The 21,192-nt window shown below is 41.9% G+C and overlaps 2 protein-coding genes across 10 annotated transcripts in view; one reads left to right on the top strand and one right to left on the bottom strand.

The window, feature by feature from the left end:
* The window catches only part of LOC127046814 (neuronal acetylcholine receptor subunit alpha-7-like), a 103,440-nt gene extending 101,333 nt beyond the window's left edge, over window positions 1–2,107 (top strand). The window contains exon 10 of the mRNA XM_050944371.1: window positions 545–2,107. Within this exon, the coding sequence (XP_050800328.1) occupies window positions 545–1,066 (522 nt within the window). The 3' untranslated portion in view covers window positions 1,067–2,107. The remainder of the gene's footprint in view (window positions 1–544) is intronic.
* Window positions 2,108–3,217: 1,110 nt separating this feature from the next.
* The window catches only part of DNAH6 (dynein axonemal heavy chain 6), a 228,254-nt gene continuing 210,279 nt past the window's right edge, over window positions 3,218–21,192 (bottom strand). For 5 of the 9 annotated variants that reach the window (XM_050944316.1, XM_050944319.1, XM_050944320.1 and 2 more), the window contains 8 exons: window positions 19,306–19,427; window positions 17,112–17,241; window positions 13,474–13,601; window positions 11,866–12,051; window positions 10,280–10,352; window positions 8,231–8,382; window positions 7,601–7,823; window positions 3,218–5,984 (listed from right to left, as the gene is read on the bottom strand). In XM_050944316.1, the coding sequence (XP_050800273.1) occupies window positions 5,881–5,984; window positions 7,601–7,823; window positions 8,231–8,382; window positions 10,280–10,352; window positions 11,866–12,051; window positions 13,474–13,601; window positions 17,112–17,241; window positions 19,306–19,427 (1,118 nt within the window). In that variant the 3' untranslated portion in view covers window positions 3,218–5,880. The remainder of the gene's footprint in view (window positions 5,985–7,600; window positions 7,824–8,230; window positions 8,383–10,279; window positions 10,353–11,865; window positions 12,052–13,473; window positions 13,602–17,111; window positions 17,242–19,305; window positions 19,428–21,192) is intronic. The other 4 variants (XM_050944322.1, XM_050944323.1, XM_050944324.1 and 1 more) reach the window with 2 other exon arrangements.

Genomic DNA, 21,192 nt, shown 5'->3' with positions numbered 1-21,192 from the left:
TTCATAGTCCTACTCCTGCTTAGGCAGGGTTTCTCCCTAGTCCCTGTATCGTCTCCCAGCCTTCCACTCCTTCTGGTTGCAACCAGCAACTGCTCTGTCCAGCTGCTGCAGCTTCCTCAGCCAGCCCAGGAACAGCATCTTTCTTCCTCTGGCTCCAACCAACAACTGGGGTGTCCAGGCCCTGCAGTTCTTTTATATGAGCCTGTTAGGCTCTGACTGACTGTCTCCCTCTGCAGCTTCTCTAGGCAGCTTGGAAGACCCAGCTCTACTGCCTTTTTTCTGGGGCAGGGTGTGGTAGGACTGCAGTGCCTTCCGGAGGTCCTCAAAGGGCCTGGTACACCCCATCACAAGCCAATATAAATTAGTGATAGTGAAATAGTTTCCCCTTACAATAGTTTATAGCTGTCCAAATGGAGATGTACATAGATGGCAAAATCCCTTTATGAAATACAGATCCTGCAAAGATTTCTACGTGCATCGTTCAATCAGTGAAAATAAGATAAAGGGCTCTTCAATATTGTCATCACTTCCTCCTGTTTTTCAGGTCCGTGTTATCCTGCTGAATTGGTGTGCTTGGTTTTTAAGGATGAAAAAGCCTGGAGAGAACATAAGGCCCCTCTCTTGCAAATACAACTATCCCAAGCACCGTTCAAGCATCAGTAGCGTTGAGATGAATGTGTTACCCGGATACCAATCTAGCAACGGGAACGTGATCTATAGCTACCATGCCATGGAAAACCCCTGCTGCCCACAAAACAGCGACCCGGGTAGTAAGTGTGGAAAGGTCACTTGTGCCTCTACAGAAGATATTGAGCTAGTTCAAAAGAAAGCTTTGAAAGATACTATCCCAGTGATTGTCAAAATCCTGGAAGAAGTTCAGTTCATTGCAATGCGCTTCAGAAAACAAGATGAAGGTGAAGAAGTTTGTAGTGAGTGGAAGTTTGCAGCAGCTGTCATAGACAGATTATGCCTGGTTGCATTTTCACTCTTTGCAATCATCTGTACGTTTACAATACTGATGTCTGCTCCAAATTTTATAGAAGCTGTTTCAAAGGATTTTGCATAAGGCTCTCTAAGAGGCACACGCAGTACAAAAAATGTCATTTCAAAATAAAAAACGTCGCCATTAACTTTGCTAAATAACATAATTTAAATCTTACATAGAACAAAGGAGCTGAAATTAGTTTTGAGAGCTGATTATCTCCAATGATAGTGATTGTAATGACTGAATAATATAAATACTGGACCCTGTAATTTATTTCTTAGATTGTGTCTGCCTGTAATGATGTTATGATCTGTGACAAGTAGGCAAGAATTCAAATCTTTGTTACAAGTAAGCACCAGTGTATGTGTACTTTTAGGAAAGCACTAGTGAACATTTAGCTATTGTTTAAAAAGTAAAAGCTAAATTGATAAGTCATTCTAACATGTTCTTTAGTATATTGTCATTTTTAATATCTTCATGTTTCAGTATCTTCGATTAGTATGGCTGTGACATGCATTTCTCATGTTTGACAGTGTATCACTCTGAACTGTTAATACTGCATTTAGCTAAACAAACTACTGGTGTTCGCTTGTACTATTGCTGTGATTATCTGAAACATTTTTCCAGTCAAGATGTTGACAGAATGTATTTTTGCTAAAACTTTACAGAAATATTTTTTTTAAATGGAGGAAATGTTGATTGTTGAGAGGGAACAGAAATGTCCGTCGGCATTCAGCAAACTGGACAGATTCTCAGTGACACTGTTGTGTTGCTACTGTCGTCCGTGTGCTTAATTTGAATACAGCTTGAATCACAACTGCCAATCTACTACCTGCTAATCCTAAACTTTAGGGAGGATTCCTGGCCCCATCAAAGTCAATGGGAGTTTTGCCTGTGACTTCAGTGGGGCCAGGATTTCGACGTTAGATGTCACGGTCTAGTCTTCTTTGCTGGGCTCTGTTGGTGTGGTCCACTTTCAAACTTGGCCAATGCGGTCTTGTTAAAGGAATTATGTTGATTAAAGACAACTTATTTTTGTTTAGCTAAAGTTTAACATGGAAGACTTTTGTCTTTACTTGTAACCATGTTGCTGCTGTTAACTACTGTAATGCTTAAATATTAATAAACAATAACTTATATGTCACTCAACTGGAAGATGATGGTAAAAAGGCTTCCTTATCATAAGAGTCTTTTGTCCACTGTAAAATGAACCCCTCATCAGAATAATTGCCCATCTCTTCTGGTGTGATTTTAATCTGCCAGCAGATTACAACTGGCCATCTGGGCTGACAGGGGACCCTATCCCCAAAGTGTTTAGCAGAAGATGTGGTCTTCACACCATGAGTAAAACGTCTACCCTCTGGTGTTACAAACTCCTTGTATGTCTGCAAGGAACCTAGCACATTCTTGGGTATTTGATCAATGATAACACATTGCCTTCTCTGGCTGATTTCTATCCTGTTTTTCTCCAAAGAGGTCTTAGAGGAGTTGACAAGAGTCGTTTCCCACAATGGTGAGCCTGACCTTTTCCATCGTTGCTGCTGGAGAGCATTAGGGAGATCTTGGGCCCATTACTGAAGAACTTCAATAATTCCATTCAAACAGGTAGTGGTGAGGCTGCTTGCCCAAGGAACCATCTTTTGTCCTTAAAGCTTTACTTATTCCCCTTCAGTAGATAACCAGTTGTTTTTGGAGAAGATAACTGGTAAAGTAAAGCTGAAGCAGTTCCAGTGGTTTCTGGATATTTCCGCGTCCTTGACCTCTAGCAGGCTGCTTTTGGGCGTGGTTTTAGTAGGGAAAGGTATTACTATCTGTCACGGGTTGCCCCCCTTTAAGATGCCACCTAATGTGCTGGGATACCACTGAGCCCGCCTGTTCCGCCAGCCTGGGCAGCTTTTTTACCTGTCCTGCTGAGCCAGGCTATTAAGCCTCCTCTGGCACACACACAGGCAGGGCCACACCCAACTGTAGAATGACACAGACACTGAGATCAGCTCTGGGAAGACACAGCTTAAGGGACTTGCCCCAGCACTCAGGTGCCCACCTCCCTTGGAATGCAGACCCAAAGGTATATTATGAACTCCGCCTCCGCCCTCAATGTGGAGGAAGGTATGTACAGCCTCTTCCTCACCCCCAGTTATGAATTCTACAAATGGGGTTATATTATAAACAAGTTTATTAACTACAAAGGGTGAATTTTAACTGGTTAAAGAGATAGCAAACACAGCAAAGCAGATTACTAAGCAAATAAAACAAAACATGCAAGCTAAGCTTGTTTCACTAAAGAAATTGGTTACAAATAGTAATTTCTCACCCTAGGTATTGTTACAGGCAGATTACAGAAAGTCTTGAAAGGCAGCTGCACTGGTCTGCAGCTTGAGACCTCAGTTATTATTACTTACATGCTGCTAGATGCCCTTCCAGTTTGGGCTCAACCTTTCTCCTCTCAGTTCAGTTATAATAATAATTGGAGATATACCTATCTCCTAGAACTGGAAGGGACCTTGAAAGGTCATGGAGTCCAACCCCCTGCCTTCACTAGCAGGACCAATTTTTGCCCCAGACCCCTAAGCAGCCCTTTCAAGGATTGAACTCACAACCCTAGGTTTAGCAGGCCAATGCTCAAACCACTGAGCTATCCCTCCCCCAGGTTTTGCTTCTGGGTGTTTTTCAGTGTCTCTTTGGGCAGGAAGGCAGAGAAGAACCACGATGATGTGACTCCCCTGCCTTATATAGCTCTTGTGTAAGGCGGGAACCCTTTGTCTGGCATTCCAAAAGGGGAGGAGGGGTATCCAGTACCAGGTGACTCAGACCCATGTCTCTGCAGGGCTGTGGCAGCCATTGCTCGTAAGCTGTCTCCAGCATCCACAGGAACACTAAGCTCTTTTACAGACCATTGTCTCTGCTAATGGGCCATTAGCCCTGTCTGGCTTTTCCTTTGTTGTACCTGAAGGGCTGGTTGGGAGTGACACCCAAAGTAACCCATTTGAAATACAGCTACATAGTCAATATGCCTAACTTCAGATATAGAAATGATACAGGCATACACATTGGACAAGCACATTCAGTAACTCATAACCTTTCCAGTGCTATCTTACATGAGCTATCTGGCATAAAGTACATCTCAGTCATGTCATATCTGTATCAGGAGCATATTTTCGTAAAGACTAGGGAGTGTAATGTTACACTAACTATTGCTGATGGTTTGCTTTTGAGAATGGACATGGGTAAAGAGTCCATGATGATTTGAGCACAAACTTTTGTTGAGTACCTTCTAAATCTTGCAGGAGTTGACAGGAAGGTCTTTTGTGGGTTCTCTCCTTATTCTTTGAGAGGTCCCAAATGGTGGCAGAGAGCATTCACTCGTCCTCTGTGCAGGCCTTTATATGTGAGGTCTGACAAAGTTGTCACCTCTCCTCCTATGTGTCTATATATCGCTGCTAGGGCAACAAGAAGTTTTCCCCTGCAGTAGCATAAATGTGAGGATGACAATCAGATCTACATTGTATCATTGTTATCCCATATATTATGGTGTCTGATCTAGTATTGAAAGAGGCAGGCAAGTGGATGGGACTAAGCTGGCTTAAATTCCTCCTAGATAAATGGACATAGAGCTGCAATATCTAAAAGAACAGCTTGAAGTTATTAGTGCACCTTTCGCTGCAGGTATCTGTCCAATCTCACCAATAGTTTTTTGGTGATAGGGATCCTTTGTTCCCCTGGATTCACATGTGACTATAGTATGTAGTGCCTTTAACATCTGTGATTGGCTAGGAAAGTTACCTCTCCCCTAGGATACACACTGCTCCATACCTTTATACTCTGAAAGCTAGATCATTACAGTAATGTGCTCTACCTGGGACTATGCTGGAGAAGCATCCAGAAGTTGCCGCTAGTGCTGATGACAGTGGTTTGACTTGTGTAAGAAGATCTATCCGCTATAACAGCAGTGCTCCATGATCTGGACTAGTTGCACTTCTAGGTGTAGTTCAAGGTGTTGATCATGACCTATACTGTATAAAGCTCCAAGTAGTCTCTGAGTCAGTTTTCTGAGAGATCCAACTGTTCCATCGTACGCTCCAGAGCTGAATTTTCTGAACGTTCCCAAGCCAGCAGCGTGAAGTTCTCAGTGCCTTTTGCTACTGCTCCTTTGGAGCCTGAGCTTGGTGAACTGCAGGACACAGTGCTAGAGCTGTTTGTCTTGTATAAGTCTTTGGCTAATTTGCAGAAATAAACTGGAACGGGGCTTGGCATTAGTGACCAGTGGGCCCTGCTACTGAGACTAAGTTGAAAGGCTTATAGTTGATAATTGTAATGGACTCTTTTAATTCTTGTGAGGTACCCAGTTGCTTCAGCGATAGAGATGGAGTATTTCTAAAATGGTTAGATACCCATTTCTTTCTGCATCTTTTATGGCTAAAATATAGCAGGCAGGACAGTGAATGACCTTTAGAATCAGTCACTCAAGGACTCTGAATATTTTTGCTTAAAGCCTTTTGTCATCATAAGCTATCTCCAGAGACAGAAAATAAGGCATAAAAGCTGAAAGTAAAGCACAGCAGTCATAGTAGCTTAGCATCCCAATGCAAAGCATGTTTCTTTACATGAAACATGCAGATACTGTGGAAGAGTATTTTTAACTGGAGCAGTGGTGCATATATCTTAGAGGCAGTAAGAGAATAAGAACTAGCCTAAAAATAACAATGGAAAATGAATATCAGGCAACATTTTATTTTATAAAATCTAATACAAATGAAAAACTAAATTATAGATTAGTAGTCAGTATTATTATACTGTCAGGAGTCTAGGATTGTGATAATGCTAAAACCATTCTGCTGATATACATCGTGAATGTGATTTACACATACTCCTGCTGGATTGTAACGGCACCCTGCTTATTCATTCAGCTGGCAGAGCAAGGCCGATCCTTTCGATATCCAGTAGTCACTTGGTCTTTTGGAGGGTAATAAGACTGTTACCACAAAATTGGTAGAATGACCTAGTTAAAAAAGCAAAGAGAAAAACTGTTACCATTTACTTAAGCAATGCAAATCAGTATGTCAATGCCACATTATGGCAGAGAATTTAATGCCCCCAACCAGCACATTCAGAACCAAGGTTGCTACAACATCCCATGCCTATTGCATTACAATACATCTTTCATCAGATATCAGTGTGCAGTGTCACATACTATCAGGCAAAGTATGATATAATTTCACAAGCAAACTAATTACTTTCAAAATTGCTAAATGCCAACATGTTACTTACCTATAATATCATTTACAAAACCTAAGCACTTAAAAACAAATAAATGAATAGTCAAGGGCATTAGAAATCTTACTCTATCTATGTAATAAGCAAGTACTCTGGGCCAGATTCTGATATCCTTACTCATGCCGAGTAGCACCTACTCCACAAGTGGTCCCACTGATTTCAGGTAAAGTGCTATTCAATGTAAGCAAATCAGAATCTGTCCCATTCGTTTCCTCAAATATAAAGAAATGTTGATTTCATCAAAACACAACAACCTCAATATGGCCCTATGGATTGCTGTGGTTTTTAAGTATTATTGTTATCTTAATTGCAGTATCTACATACATTTGAAGGAATTTACTCCACTAATTTTATCAGAACTTCAGTAGTCTCCATTCAAAATGTGAGAGTTTTGTCTTTCAGAAACAGATATGGTTATGAGGAGAACTTGTGGCACCTTAGAGACTAACAAATTTATTTGGGCATATTTACAGAAATCACTATATTTGCTATTGTGAATACCTAGTATTTAAAAAAAAAATCCCTAACGCAATTTTATTTAGGTAGCTAAAGAAACTCACAGGTTTTTAAGAGTGATCATTGTAATAAAATCAGACTGTACATGGAAGACACAAACAATGCGAAGGAAAATCAGGCAATGTTTCTAAGGGGAAACCATGAAAGAACTGCACATGCAGGGAAAGGAGCTGTCGGTGGTTGTGGTTTCCAGAAGGCACACTTATTTCACATGACCTCTGTACCTCCTGATATTACTAAATTATTTTAGCTGACTAGTCAGCTTCTGAATCTCACATTTGAAGCTGAAACCTAGCAGTGTGGAGCTAATAAAATCTACTTGTATTTGGAGAAAGTTATTTTTTCTGCAGAGTTATACTATTGCATTTATAATTCCAGTTTGCAACAGCTTTATCAAAAAGTATTATTTATTTAGAACAAAAGCATATCAGACAAAACAGAGATGAAGACAATAAACAGTCCACATGCTTGCTTGTCTTTCTCTAAGGCTTAATCTGAGAGCATTCCCTTGGAGCCAGGAAAGCCTCAATTGCTCTCAGCCATTCCCGCAGGACCCATGTCTCTCTTCCTTCTCAGTCCTCTTAGATTATTACACAGCAAGTAAATAACATACGGAGAAAGGTGGAATTGCTTTGACGAAGAGGCCACAGGCTAAATTTGAGCTCTTATTGCAAACTTAGGAAAAATTCCTTTTTTAATGACTTATGGGCATGACTTTCATTTAAAAGTTCAGACCAAGTTAATGTCTGAGTACTCTCCATTCAGAATCTCCACATTATATACTTCTGATTTTGATAAGAACTATGATTTTAAAGGAACAGTTACCTGTGGTGGAGAGTGTCCCAGCTCTGGCTCCAGTTTTATAAAGTGGTGATTGATACAAAGATGGATTTGGTTCATAATTTCGATGGGGCTCAAAATGCACCACTGGCAACATTGGATTCATTTGTCTAGGTAAGGCATCTTCTATAACCATCTCTTCATCATCCCAACGACTGGCATCCATGAACATCCCATGTACCAATACACCATCTTCTGGAGAGGGTAACTGAAATAAACAGCAGGTGATAAGAAAGAAACATCTCCCAAATTTATGAACAAACGAAAATGAACTGAATGATCAAAGTTGAATGACACGTTCACATCACCACAGGAAGTTCCAGATTCCTGGGGGAAGAGGACAGGACACATACTTAGAAAACTCTACCACTACAGCTGCCTGAAAATTATCTAATTTTCAAATTTTGGATGAATTTTTTTTAGACAAATTTTCAACATTTTTCAACCTGCTCTAAGGAAAACACAACATAAAGTCCTGACGTTCAAAGTTTTGTATGTTATTGAACAGTAGTATTAATCTCAGTTTATGCAGAGTCAATGTCAATTTTTGCTCAAAAGAGACAATATGAAGGATTTTTATTTTTACTTCAATATTGATAATAAACTCCAAAATACCTGCATATCCATAGGTAATTCTTGTCCAAATTGGCACACTTTTAATGCTTCTGTAACTTGTGCTTGATCTCGATAAACAGGGATGACATTATAGCTGAAACTAAGCTCATCTATTGGTAAGTTATATTTCCGAGCATGATTTTGAAGAGTGCCTGGCAAATTGAGAAAAAAGTATTTTTTAAATAAAATTGGGAGGGGGTCAGTTGCAGTGTGCAGTCAAGAAAGCTCACTTGACCTACTGTAAAGGGACCAAGACATTTCACCCATGCAACAGAGCTGCCTGCATGTTTATCCCTGAGAACAGAAATGCTGAAAGCTGCCACCTTGCTCTCCACTAGAGATGACTGGGAATTTTCCATCAAAATCACTGTTTGGTGGAAAATCCAGTTTCTGCAAAACTGAAATTTTCTATAGGAATATTTTCATTTTGCTGAAACTTTTCAAATTTCCATTTGGAAAATCTAAACAAATGATGTCATTTTGAGTCAATTCAGCCTGAATCTAAATATTTTTGGTTTGTTGAATTGACCTGAAATGTTTTGAGTCAGTTCAAGATTAAACTGCATTTCCCTATCACGCCACATCCCCTCACGAGGTTGTAGTTTTGGGTGCCTGATGCCGCCCCATTCTCTCCGATTGGCCAGGTTCCTTAGCCAGACTACATCTCCAATGTGGTAACGTGAACTCTCCTCCAACTAAACTGTGGGGTACATCATGGGAATCACATGACCGTAGTGCATCACGGAAGCTGTCGTCTGGCCAGGAAGCCCAGCCTACAGGGGAAAAAGAGGATACTAAGCACTATAGTAAATGTGACAGCATAAGGAGATATAGTTTAATGTTGAACTGATCCAAGGCCAAATGTTTTGAACACGCAAGAAATCAAAATGAAACATTTGCATTTGGGAGTGTTGGAATGTCTTGCCATAGCTGCATAGAATTTTTTTGGAACATCTTGTTCTGTGACAATGATATTTTAACTTTTCATCCTGGTCTGTGATGAAAACAAATGTTGAAACATCTGAATTTCCCCTGGGATGAAAATTCCAATTTTCACTCGGCCGTACTCTGCACCCAAACTGGAAAACTGCAAGCTAACAGAACACTCCCTTAGCTATGACTAGTGCATGAAAAATGTTGGAAACATACAAACTTGCACACAGACACATGGAACCCTGTATCTTAGTGACAGACAAGTGGGAGTTTTATAATCTAAGTATTGCAATTATTAACTCTGCTCTGCAATCAAGGAAGCAGAGCTTTCAGTAATAACCATTTATAGTGTGTAACAACAATCTGGATGCTTTCTCTGCCTACTTGAAAACAGTCTGTCTAAAACAAATCAAACTGTGTTCATTTACATGTACTTTCCTTATTTACTTGTATTCTGACGAAATGCTAGTTTTTCAGCTTTCTGAGATTTGGCTGGAGACAGGGCGGTGAGACCACTCTCTTTCGGGGGGTGGGGGGAAGAATCAGGTTGAGTGATGCTGTCTCCAGTCTTTGGTTTCTGCTTCAGTGAAGGGAGAATTAGCAAAGGCTTTCCTCCTATACGGACTCTTCTTGCAGGGCTAAGGCTTGGAAAGACCCTCCCCTCCAGCTTCTCTGTATAGGTGTAAAAGCAAAAGGACAGAGCCAGAAAGGGCTGCACACTCTTCTGCTTCTATTTCTCATACAAAGGCTCCACTTGCCTTTAATGAGAGTTACTGGGCTGTAGGAAAGTCTCTCTATTTCTCTTCTTCTTTGGTAGGATGGGGCAAAACAGGACACTCTGAATGTCTCACTAGGGAAGGTGTACCACAAGGACTGGCAATCCTGATTAGAGCTCAGCAGATGGCAGCCAAAAAGAGCTAGCGTTTGCTCAAAATCCAGGCCATTTTCAGTTATGTGCAAAGAAGGAGCCCCGAAAGTCCTGGAAAGCATATGCAGGGCTTCACAGCACCCATGGACCCAGCAACTTTGTGTCCCAGAACATTTTGTTTTGTAGAGCAGGCAATAGGAAAAACAAGCTTTTACACATGTACATTACTTTTAATTGACTTTTTTTACCTGTCAGAAATCCTTGTGGAAAAAAGAAACCAGAGATCCAGAACGACTTCGGTTGACCCCTTCTGAGCCACGACTAAAACCAGAACATTTTAGTGGATGTTATTTATGAAGCTTCACATGTCCTATTTTACTGCATATTCTCATTAAATTAAGGGCCAAACTCAACTTGCTGTAAGTTGGCACAACCTCATTGACTTCAACTCCACCCACAAACAGCAGAGCTGAGTTTGGTCCCAAGATCAGAACCCCACTCCACAATATTCAAACCATGAACGGTTGATTTTATACTTCATGATGGTACAGGAAAAAAAATCTTATATAACAGCCATGTCCATTTTACTTTACACTTATAAAGTATGCATGCTACAGCTGGCTCCTACAGTAGTTAAACTGCCTTAAGAAATAAATAATGTATCATAGTATTTGTACTGTTTCTTAGATAGTCCCTGTGGCAAACACAGAGGAATGCAGGGAAACACTGAGTTAACCACGTCTGTTTATCTAGGGCAAAATGGCAAGGTTTTAACAGTGACCAATGTATCTCCATAACAGGTTGCCCTAAGTCCCCTGATCCTAACACCTCTCGACTTTGCAGCCGAATCAGAGATAAATCTAAGCCACGAAATTTGGATCCAGATCTCAAAGCTCCCAAAGTAGTAATTACAGGCTGCCAGGCTGCCATACAGAACATAGCCAATAGGCATGTTACATCTTACTTGGCACAGGCACGCTACAAGGAGCATGGTGAAAACTGAAGTGGAAAAAGTGATATTTCCACATTAACGGCAGGGAGGAGCACATCTCAAAAGGAAAAACTCCAGAGGTTAGGTCTGCAAAGCAATCACAATCTCAAACACTTGTCCAATTCCTAGCCAGACCTTTTGAAGATCCATCATGTAATCCTCCCATGGCCCACTGATCACTTCTGAAGAGACTTTGAAAATGGGATTTTGAAGGTGGAAAGAGTTGTGGGAAGGGAAAGCTAAGGGCTGTGAGGGAGCCTACAGGCACTGCAATGCCTGCAGTACCAGTAGTCCATGCAACAAGCTTGTGGTGGAGATCGGGAAACCGTTAATAAATATCAGTACAAGTCTTACTGAAGGGGAAGGAGAAAGGAAAATCTACCATGACTAGCATGGCTACCAGTCCCAGATGGGGCATGATCTCACCCACCCTGGCACGCAGGAAAATGCTGAGATAGCTGAGTTGTGGGGAGTGCAAGTGGCTCCTTTTTAAGAGAGTAGCAAGAGTAGCTCTCCAGTGCGCTCCGCCCAGTGGTCCGATGGCATTATGCCTTTCTTATGAAGCACAATGGCATTTGTGACTGAAGGCAGAATGAAACCATGTCTCCAGAAATAGATAAGATCAGTATTTGGATCTGGGTTACCTCTTGCCGTTTATCCAGGATTTCTGAGAGCACTACATGTTTTACAGGTTTCATTTTAAAATTCTGGTGAGAGGATTAGGTGGGAAGTTTGGGTAAGGTGGTTTTGGGCCAAGCTCCTCTTTCAAGCTTCTGGAATGACCAAATTCAGTCCTTGAGCAAGGACCTAGCACATCACCTCATCATAAGGCAATTTACTTACATCTACAAAGGTTGTCCTTAGTACAAGGTCTTTTACCCATCCTCCTAATGGCTTCAGAGAAGGGTATGCTGCATTGGCCCAGAGTGTGGGAACTTGGTTGTTAAGAAAACTGTTGTATACTTTCTCCATCTCTTCCGACATCACCACAAAACCAGCAATAGCTTTGTTGAGGGTTTCTAAAGACCTCTGAAAAATAAAAATGTTATAATGCACTAAACCATAAATACCTTTACTGAAGCTGCATTTTTGCAATGGCTGTTACGGGAATTGTGGATCCCATAAACTTCACCTAAAATAAACACTCATGGCTTTTAAATGCAGATGTGTATATGCGCTAACAAACATTTGAACTAATTTCACAGAACACTGAGAACTGCCAAGTTAAAATCTGGGAAGCTAAGTGCCTGATCATGACCACTTCCTGCAGAGCCATGACCACTCTCACGTCCCAGTCAGAGTTGGCCAATGAGAGAACAAGAAGTCTCCTCACTGGATATAGTGGCCTGTCACAAGGCCCCTGTGGGTGGATCTCAGATTCTGTGTTTTCTCTGGGTTTAGGGAAAAAGTCACTGAGTTTACAGAACTGTCAGAGGCAGGAAAGCAGTGCAGAAGAAGAGACAGTATCTCTTTCCTCTACCCACCTTCCTGGACTTTGGCTGCTGAGGAATGGAAGCAACAGGCACTAGCGATGGTTATTTTAACTGGATGGAATGTGTTTAAATAATTTTAGATAGGTTTTACTGCAAAAATAAAGGATATTTTGATCAAATTAATGTATACAGTGACTTTTGGCACTGTAAGCCTCCCTCCCCACATAATCAGATTGTGGATTTTCATTTGATTTACAGTCACAAACCACTAGCCTGAACCTTTTATTTTCCTTGTACTCTGGTAAAAGGTTTTTCCACCCAACATTAGTACTGTTTAAAGAATATTCTCTTCTACAACGTTTTGACAGCAAGAGTAAGAATAATGCCTTGCACCCATAACAATCTGTGCGGCCCTTCTTAGGTAAGGAGTTTAAATAATTTCTTCAATGCTAATGATGAAATCCACCTAGCAAAACTACCAAGTGGACAAGTATGCAATGGTTGCAAACATTTAAACAGGTGATCCCACACCATAACAGAAACAGCTATTTAGGGCTAGATTATTTGTTATATACACCTTGGTCCCGCCTCGTTGCTGCCTGTGGCACATAACAGCCTAGTCTCCTGTGGGCTGACATACTTTGGTCTCATTTCAGTTGTTGGTGGCCTGTGATATGCAGGAGGTCAGCCGTGAGGAGCTTAGTGGACCCTTCTGGCCTTACTCTATACACAGCCACATCCAGTCACTTTCACTAGGGAGGACGGGAGTAATTTACTACTCCTCTTTAAGGGGTGTAGCATACTCATCCCCTTGCAGCCAGCTCCCTCACCTGCCGTGGGAGGAACATCTCAGTAAGAGCCCCTGCAGGAGCTGTGATTGTGGGTAACCCTTAGATGCACTGCACCATGAAGGGGAGCCGTTACACCCCCACAGAGCACAGGGCAGGGGTATAAGCTAGTGACAGAGCTTCCGGTAACACTGCCACCCAATGTAAAATTATTCAATTGAGTGTCGTACTCTTAACAAGTCGAGCAGATTGTTGAACCGATCCACTTCTTGTCCAAGTACAGTAGTTAAAGAGTCCACCCGTCCTTTGTCATCCTTGACAAAAAGGCTTTCTGAAGCAGAGTCTATATCCAGTTTTCCTGCAATAGAAGCCCTTGTTTATCACTCAGAAAGATCTGGTGTCACTACTGCGAGGGAAGGAGGAGAGGAACAATGTTATCCCTTGATCGGAAAACGGCCAGTTTCCTTCCTGATGAGCTGTCTCCAAGTTCACCTCTGCTGGGGAGCTCCTCAGGGACTGGCGGGAAATAACCCCCCTGCTTGCTCCCATCCAGTTGTTTGAAGTAGCTTTGCTACAGCAGCCTCAGGTCTGGAGTCGCCTCCACCATGCCCACCTGCCCTCACACAGGGAGAATGAGTGATGAATAAGGCCACAGTTTTGTTATGGAGGTTGCGAAAGACACAGAATCTGTGACTTCAGCCCTCGCGGCTGGGAGCAGCAGGGTATCCCCTCTGCCTGCAGCAGCAGGGAGCTGCAGGGTACCTCTGCTGCCAATGGCAGGGGGGCCCCGGCAGCTCCCTGCCCTCCACAGCAGTGCAGGGGAACCCCGGCAGCTCCCTGCCCTCCGCAGCAGTGCAGAGGAATCCTGGAAGCTCCCTGCCACTGACGTGGAAGGGCGGGGGGACCCCTGCAGCTCCCCAGTCATCCCGGTGGGACAGGAGGACCCCCGCTGCTCCCTGCCACCACAGAGGGCAGGGGAATCCCCACAGCAGCTGGCTGCCATGAGGGGCAGAGGAACCTCCGTAGCTCCCCACTGTGGTGATGCCAGGGGGAGTCCCACAGCACTCCCCGCCGCTGGTGAGGGGGAAGTGGGACCCTGGAGCTGTGAGCCTCCACAGGTGGTGGGGGCCCCAAAGCTCCCAGTCACCCCACAACCGCCCAGTCTCATCCATTTTATCATAGATATTTTTAATAAAAGTCATGCACAGTCACAGGCTTCCGTTAATTTTTCTTTATTGCCCATGACCTGTCCATTACTTTTACTAGAAAAAAATATCCATGACAAAATCTTAGCCTTAGCGATGAATCACTGAGTCATGCACCCACCAGTCCCACTCCCCTTCTGAATCCCTGCTGGGTAACGATGTTCAGGGAAGCCTGGGTAGTGCGAGGATCTGTGCCCCACAGGCATCCAACATCTTCCATGGGGCACAGAGGCAGCAGGACCACTTGTGAGCTAGTGCCCTCACAGGAGGGGCAAGATTTGTCCCTAACAATTTACATGTTTGGACAAGAAAGCCTAGAGACTCACCAGGTACAAATCAGCTGAACTGAAGTCAATGGAGCAATGCCAATTTACCCCAATTGAAGATCTGGCCTCTTGTTGTTAGATTAAATTTGATTCTATTCATGGTGCTGCTGTTTAACATGCAGCAAAGAATCTTGTGGCACCTTATAGACTAACAGAGGTTTTGGAGCATGAGCTTTCGTAGGTGAATACCTACTTCGTCAGATGCATCTGACGAAGTGGGTATTCACCTACGAAAGCTCATGCTCCAAAACCTCTGTTAGTCTATAAGGTGCCACAGGATTCTTTGCTGCTTTTACAGATCCAGACTAACACGGCTACCCCTCTGATACTGTTTAACATGCAGCACTGCGAGCATGAAAACAGTTCACCAAATACAGAGTCTACAAACAACTTTTTCCCATGAAAATAAAATGTACATATTACTGAGAAAGATTTCCAAAATACATGTTTGAAAACCAAGACGTTCCACTTCTCTCCACAGAGAAACCATTAAACCATTTGACATTAAAAGCATACTCTTAAAATGGGAACAAATTAAATATCTTCACAATGATTACAGAGCAGAGAATTTCAGTGACATTTCGCTAGCTGGGGCAAGAGTTTAGGAAAAAACCACCACATGCAGATAATTGCACCTGACGTGTTTGCATATTAATGGCACAATGGTGCATAATTTAAAAAAACTGTAATTATTGTGCAAGGACTGAACAGTCACAACTGTTTAGAAAATCTTATGTTCTGACAAACTAATTGGTATGACAGGATATCATAGCAACAAGATTCATCCTTTGTTCCCCAAGGGAATCTTCATTGTTTTCTGGTGAACAGCTTTAATGACTTATTCCCCCAGGTGTTAGGCGCATTATTTTACGGAAGGATCTCTTAACACTGCATTCATATGCAATAGCTAAATCTCACAACATAATTTATGCCCTAACACTGCAATCAGAACCACATGGATGGACCCTTCTGCCTGCCTGGAATCCCACTGAAGTCAATGGGGTTGTGTGTGTGCATAAGGGCCTGCCAGCATGGAATCCCACTGAAGTCTATGGGGTTGTGTGTGTGCATAAGGGCCTGCCAGCATGGAATCCCACTGAAGTCAATGGGGTTGTGTGTGTGCACGAGGGCCTGCCAGCACGGAATCCCACTGACTTGCGCAGGATTTTTGGTGAGGGTAAATGATGACTCTCTGTCAGGTTTGATTGCAGGACTGGGGCTTTTAGTTGCACATCTTAAAACTTCCTGTCCCAATGTGCAGAGGCTCCCCTTTGTTAGCAGGGAGTTAGCGCCAGTTAAGCTTGTCCCTCTTCTTTAATAGATGCTGGAGGGAAGATATTTAAGAGTGGCTGCTTAGAACATGGAAAAGGGAGAAGGCTTTGGGAAGGCAGGTCCCCACAGCCAGGCCATACAGCACTGGGTTTAGCCCTAAGCTGAGAATATTTTCTATTTCTGTTCTCATTTTATAGGCTGCCCTCTCACACTCATGAATAAACATTAAGGAAGAGATCTTTTTGACTAAACACATAAGCGTGTGCTTTACTTTAAAGCACGTACTTAAATTCCATTGACTTTTACAGGATTTAAGCACCTGAATCACCACCCTTCTCTGGGGATGTCTTCCCCACTGTGTCTAAAGGCCACACACAACTAGTAGGATATGCCAGACTGGTTCAGACCACTGGTCTATCTCATCTGCTCTGTTCTAATCAAATATCCTGTCTCCAATAATGGCCAGAATCAGATGCCTTAAAGGAAGGCATAAACCATTATCATTGGGCAATAACATAGCTATGACAACGGTGTAGTCTTAACCCCACACAGCTGTTGATTGTTTTACATTCTGAAGCATAAAAGTTGTTATCCTCTATAAATGTATATTCTAGCCAGTGTAAATCTGGATATTTTGATTATCCATATAACATGTTTTGAATTCTAGTATTTTTCTGTCTCAGTAACATTTTGGGGCATGATTTTCAAAGGCACAAATGATTGCTAGGTGCCCAACCATGCCTTGTCCCTGTGAAAATCTCCCCCTGTATGAAACAAGTGCTATAGGTTCATTATGAATTGTTTTTTCCCCCTTTTATCATCTAAAGTACGGTATATTTTTGATCCATTTTAACAAGTTCTATCTACATGTGGTTACGTGTATGTTTATTGTTTCAGTGTGGAGATACATTCACGTCTGATACTACCATATACCTCCAGTGATAAGTTTTCCTATATAAGGAATTATGCAAAAGGTTCTTCATCAATAAACAAACATATTTTCCCCAAATACCATTATATATATGCAGTAATGTTGGCTAAAACCCATTAACAACACTATCCTACCAGACAGTTTTGTCAAGATAGTGCTAGCAAGTTCTTGAACAATTTCATCATTGCTTTTTCCTGATCCTTGGGCAGTTGATCTTGGCTGAATCTCAAGTATTGTTGTGATTAAAGTGCTAGTCTCTTTACGCTGCAAAGAGAAAAACAAAAAAGCAGTGACCCTTTAAAAATCTGCCATCACATGTTATTATTTCAATAATTTTAATCTCGCTCTCTTTTTTTTAGGTGTTTATATTCAGAACCAGTTACTTCCAAGGAAAATTTTATAATTTGTTCATGATATTTTCATTCTTGAATTTATTTGAAGTCTATAAATAGGACTTTGCTCTGTTTTTAGGTGGCTTTTTTGACCAGCTATTGTTACCATAAAAAATAAGTCCCCATGATCACTGAGTGTGTTATTTTGTGTGAAAAAAAGCCAGAAAACATGGGCATCATTTTTTCTCAACCGCTATCTCTTATAAAATGCATCCATTCCATGGACTGAATTCCAGACCTTTGATGCTGCTTGAATTCAGTATAAACATTTAAAATTAGATTAAAAAAGATTTGTTTTTATTTTCCCCACTGACCTATCTAAAAGTAACAATAATTTTTACTGCTTTCTACAGAAAGAAGTGTGAAATGAGCATTTTTTCTCAGTACGTTTCTAACTTAGTTCATTAAACTTACTGCAGTGTATACTGAATGAGACTATAAAATTAAGGGAAGTTGAGTTAAAATTTTAATGTTTTTAATTATCTTAGTATTGGAAGTTATAAAATCCCTGCTTCAAATCCCTAGGATCAAAGTTTATTAAATAATGTGTAGTTTATCTTCTGGTTTTTTAGATGGTATGACAGTCTTTTGCTTTTATGGTGCTGTGCCATAAGCTTATTGCAACATTCGTCTAGTGTTTAGAATTAATATTATACTACAAGCAAAAGTGGATGTTTTCTAATTCAGTGCTTATGACAGACAAAAGATACTGCTTTTCAGTGATGTATTGTATACGGAAGAGAGCGTGTGTAGTTGAGATTTTCAAAGCAATCTAGGGCAATGGTTCTCAAAGCTGGTCTGCTGCTTGTTCAGGGAAAGCCCCTGGTGGGCTGGGCCAGTTTGTTTACTTGCCGCGTCCACAGATCCGGCCGATCGCAGCTCCCAGTGGCCGCGATTTGCCACTCCAGGCCAATGGGGGCTGCGGGAAGCAGCACGGGCTGAGGGATGCGCTGGCCGCCCTTCCCACAGCCCCCATTGGCTTGGAGCAGTGAACCATGGCCCGTGGGATCCGCGATCGGCCCAACCTGCGGAAGCGGCAGATAAACAAACTGGCCCGGGCCACCAGGGCCTTTCCCTGAACAAGCGGAAGACTGGCTTTGAGAACCACTGGTCTAGGGGACTTAGACACTTAACTGCCACTAAATTAATGAAAGATCATTATGTTATAGAAGCACCTTGGAGTTACCCATCAAGATCAAAGCCCTATTGGTTAGCACCTAGCACATGCACCTCACAAGAGACAGTTTCTCTCCTGGAGAGCTCTCAAATGAAATAGAGAATTCTAAGGATGGGAGAAAGGAAGTATCACTATCCCCATTTTACAGATAGGGAACAAAGACACACAGAGATTAAGTGACTTGCCTAAGGCCACCAATTCTTTGGTGGAGCCAGAAACTGAACCCAGATCACTTGAGTCCCACCCATCTGTGTCTAAATCCCCTAGTCTGCTTTCAAAATCTCAACCACACGATCCAACTATTTTTAATGAGTGTTTGTATGTGTGTAATGCTGTTTTTCTAGACTACTCTGAGGGTGGATTTAAGGATTCTGGAAGATTGTTTGTGTTCCGAACAGGTTGTCAGTATTCCTTCACATCTCTCATCAGTCTAATCCAGAATTATAATGCCCCATAAGAAGAGGCTGATTTGTGTAAAACTAAGGATAGAATCAATGTCAATAAACAACTGTCCAGCATAAATCATGGTGCACTTCATGAAAACACAGCTTGACCAGAAACAGGTTAAAGAAAACACTTGGGAGTTACATATGGGAAAAAATAAATCTAATGAATAGAGGTGGATTCCCTAGCAATTATTGCTGGTTATTTCTGCTTAACAAACTATAATTATTAAATCAAATTGTCCCTTTAAGCTACAAAGTATAATTCGTTTAATATAATTAATTTAGAACATGTATTTAAGAAAAGCCTACAAACCTGGAAAGCCAAATTAGCATTCTCATGCATTCCAAATATTTCTGGGTCGTCGATCAAAGGAAAATTTTCAATATAGTCTTTGTAATCTTGCAAACTATCAGCCATAGGGGCAAAATATATACCTGTTACACAAATGCACATACAGACTCCATATTAAAATGTTTTATTGTGAAATAAATGAGCAAAAATGTATGGCAATGTCAAAATGTATATATTGCATATTATTAGGGAAAAACGTAAATTATTGAAAGCACATCCAAAGAAGTAAAGGAATTCACCACACAAACAACAAAACATCAATACAAATATGCTTTAAAATACATTTGGATGGTAACATTTTTCATTATGAGTGACAGGCATATTTCAGATGCTGACACTCTAAAATTGCTAGAGGCAGAATTTTACAAAGGTAGAGCCCAAAGTCTCACATTTTCATCTTTTGCATTAGCATGTCTTAGCATTTCAGAGGAACTAGAACTTCTGAGGCAAATAGGTTATATTCTGGAACAGAAAAACAACTGGATATTTGTTGCCTGAGAAAACAATGAAAAAACAGGAGCAGGATATGGGATGTTGCTTGTTATATTCCATAGATAGACCAACCTTATTTAAAATAAAAAGAATCAAATGGTTTTCACAGGCCTGACTGTTGAGCTAAAACCCTGACAAGTGGCAACTCACACAGGTATAGTGAGCCCCAGATTAGTTCCTGACTGGCCTTCCAACTCTCTGGTGGGTCACTACAGTTCTTTTCCTCTTTGGAGACTTCTAGCTACTCAGCAACTTACACAACTAGGGCCAACTACTCATAATTAATTGCCATCTGTTAACAGCATAACTACCAAGTCTGGAAGAAGGAAAGACTGGTGTGGCTGAGATGATGAGTGCTGGACTGAAGTAAGTGCAATCTGTCACTGGCCTGTGATGGATATTCATCAAACTGAAATTAAATTCTCTTCTCCGCTCCCCCTGATCTGCCAGGGAAATACATATAAAGGGACATGAATAAATGACATTAAAGGCACTGAAGTTGTGTGTGTAGGATAGAGCAGAAGGAGGGTCCAGTGGTCAGGGCACTAGCCTCAGACTTTGAAGATTTGGGTCCAAGTCCTTGCTCCACCACAGAGTTGCTATGTGACCTCGGGCAAGTCACTTACTCTCTGTGTACCTCTGTTCCCTATCTGTACAATGGGGATCATCGCACTGGCCTACCCTCCAGGGATTCTGGGAAGATGGGTATGTTAACAATGCCAGGCACTCAGAGGCTACAATGATGGGTGCCATAAAAGTACCAAAAATAGATAGATTTGTAAAGGGTGGCAGCACGTCTGAAAAACTGCTCCCAGTTGTTCCTGCAGAGAAATGGTGAAATGGGTTCTGGTGAGTCACTGAGACAGGTGGTTCTTTGCCTCACACTGATAACAAGGGAGGTGAAAGAGCCTTTCTGGGGAGGGGGCGAGCGGAGCAGTCCTGAAAAAAGGACTTTTAGGAGTAGCCCAGCACCAGGGGGAGAGATCTAAACTCCATGGGCTTGATGCTCCATTGCACTTGGCCTCATGTAGTCATTTCCAACAGCGCAAAGGGGGTATAAAATGCTCCCAAATTAGTGAGAAATGTCCCTCTGATCAACACTTCGTTTGACACTCTGGCCACATTTCAGGCAGAGAGTGCTGACAACGTGCAGTGCTTGAAGCAGTGGGATCCACCTCAAACACCTGTTGAGCATGGTGTTGTGCAGCTTTTCAATATGTAATGGGAAGCAAGAGAGCTCCCCTTCCCCCTGAAGATGGCCAGGGTAAAAAGGTTTAGCACCATCAGCAGGATTCAAGGACTCATTGGGAGTTATAAACCCTGCTGCAATACTGGAATCTGCCTGGTTGTGCTAAA

The sequence above is a fragment of the Gopherus flavomarginatus genome, chromosome 3 (assembly GCF_025201925.1).
Source record: "Gopherus flavomarginatus isolate rGopFla2 chromosome 3, rGopFla2.mat.asm, whole genome shotgun sequence".
In the NCBI taxonomy this organism is placed as follows: Eukaryota; Metazoa; Chordata; order Testudines; family Testudinidae; genus Gopherus; species Gopherus flavomarginatus.
The sequence above is the reverse complement of the archived record's forward strand: the minus strand, read 5'-3'. Positions and strand labels throughout refer to the sequence as shown.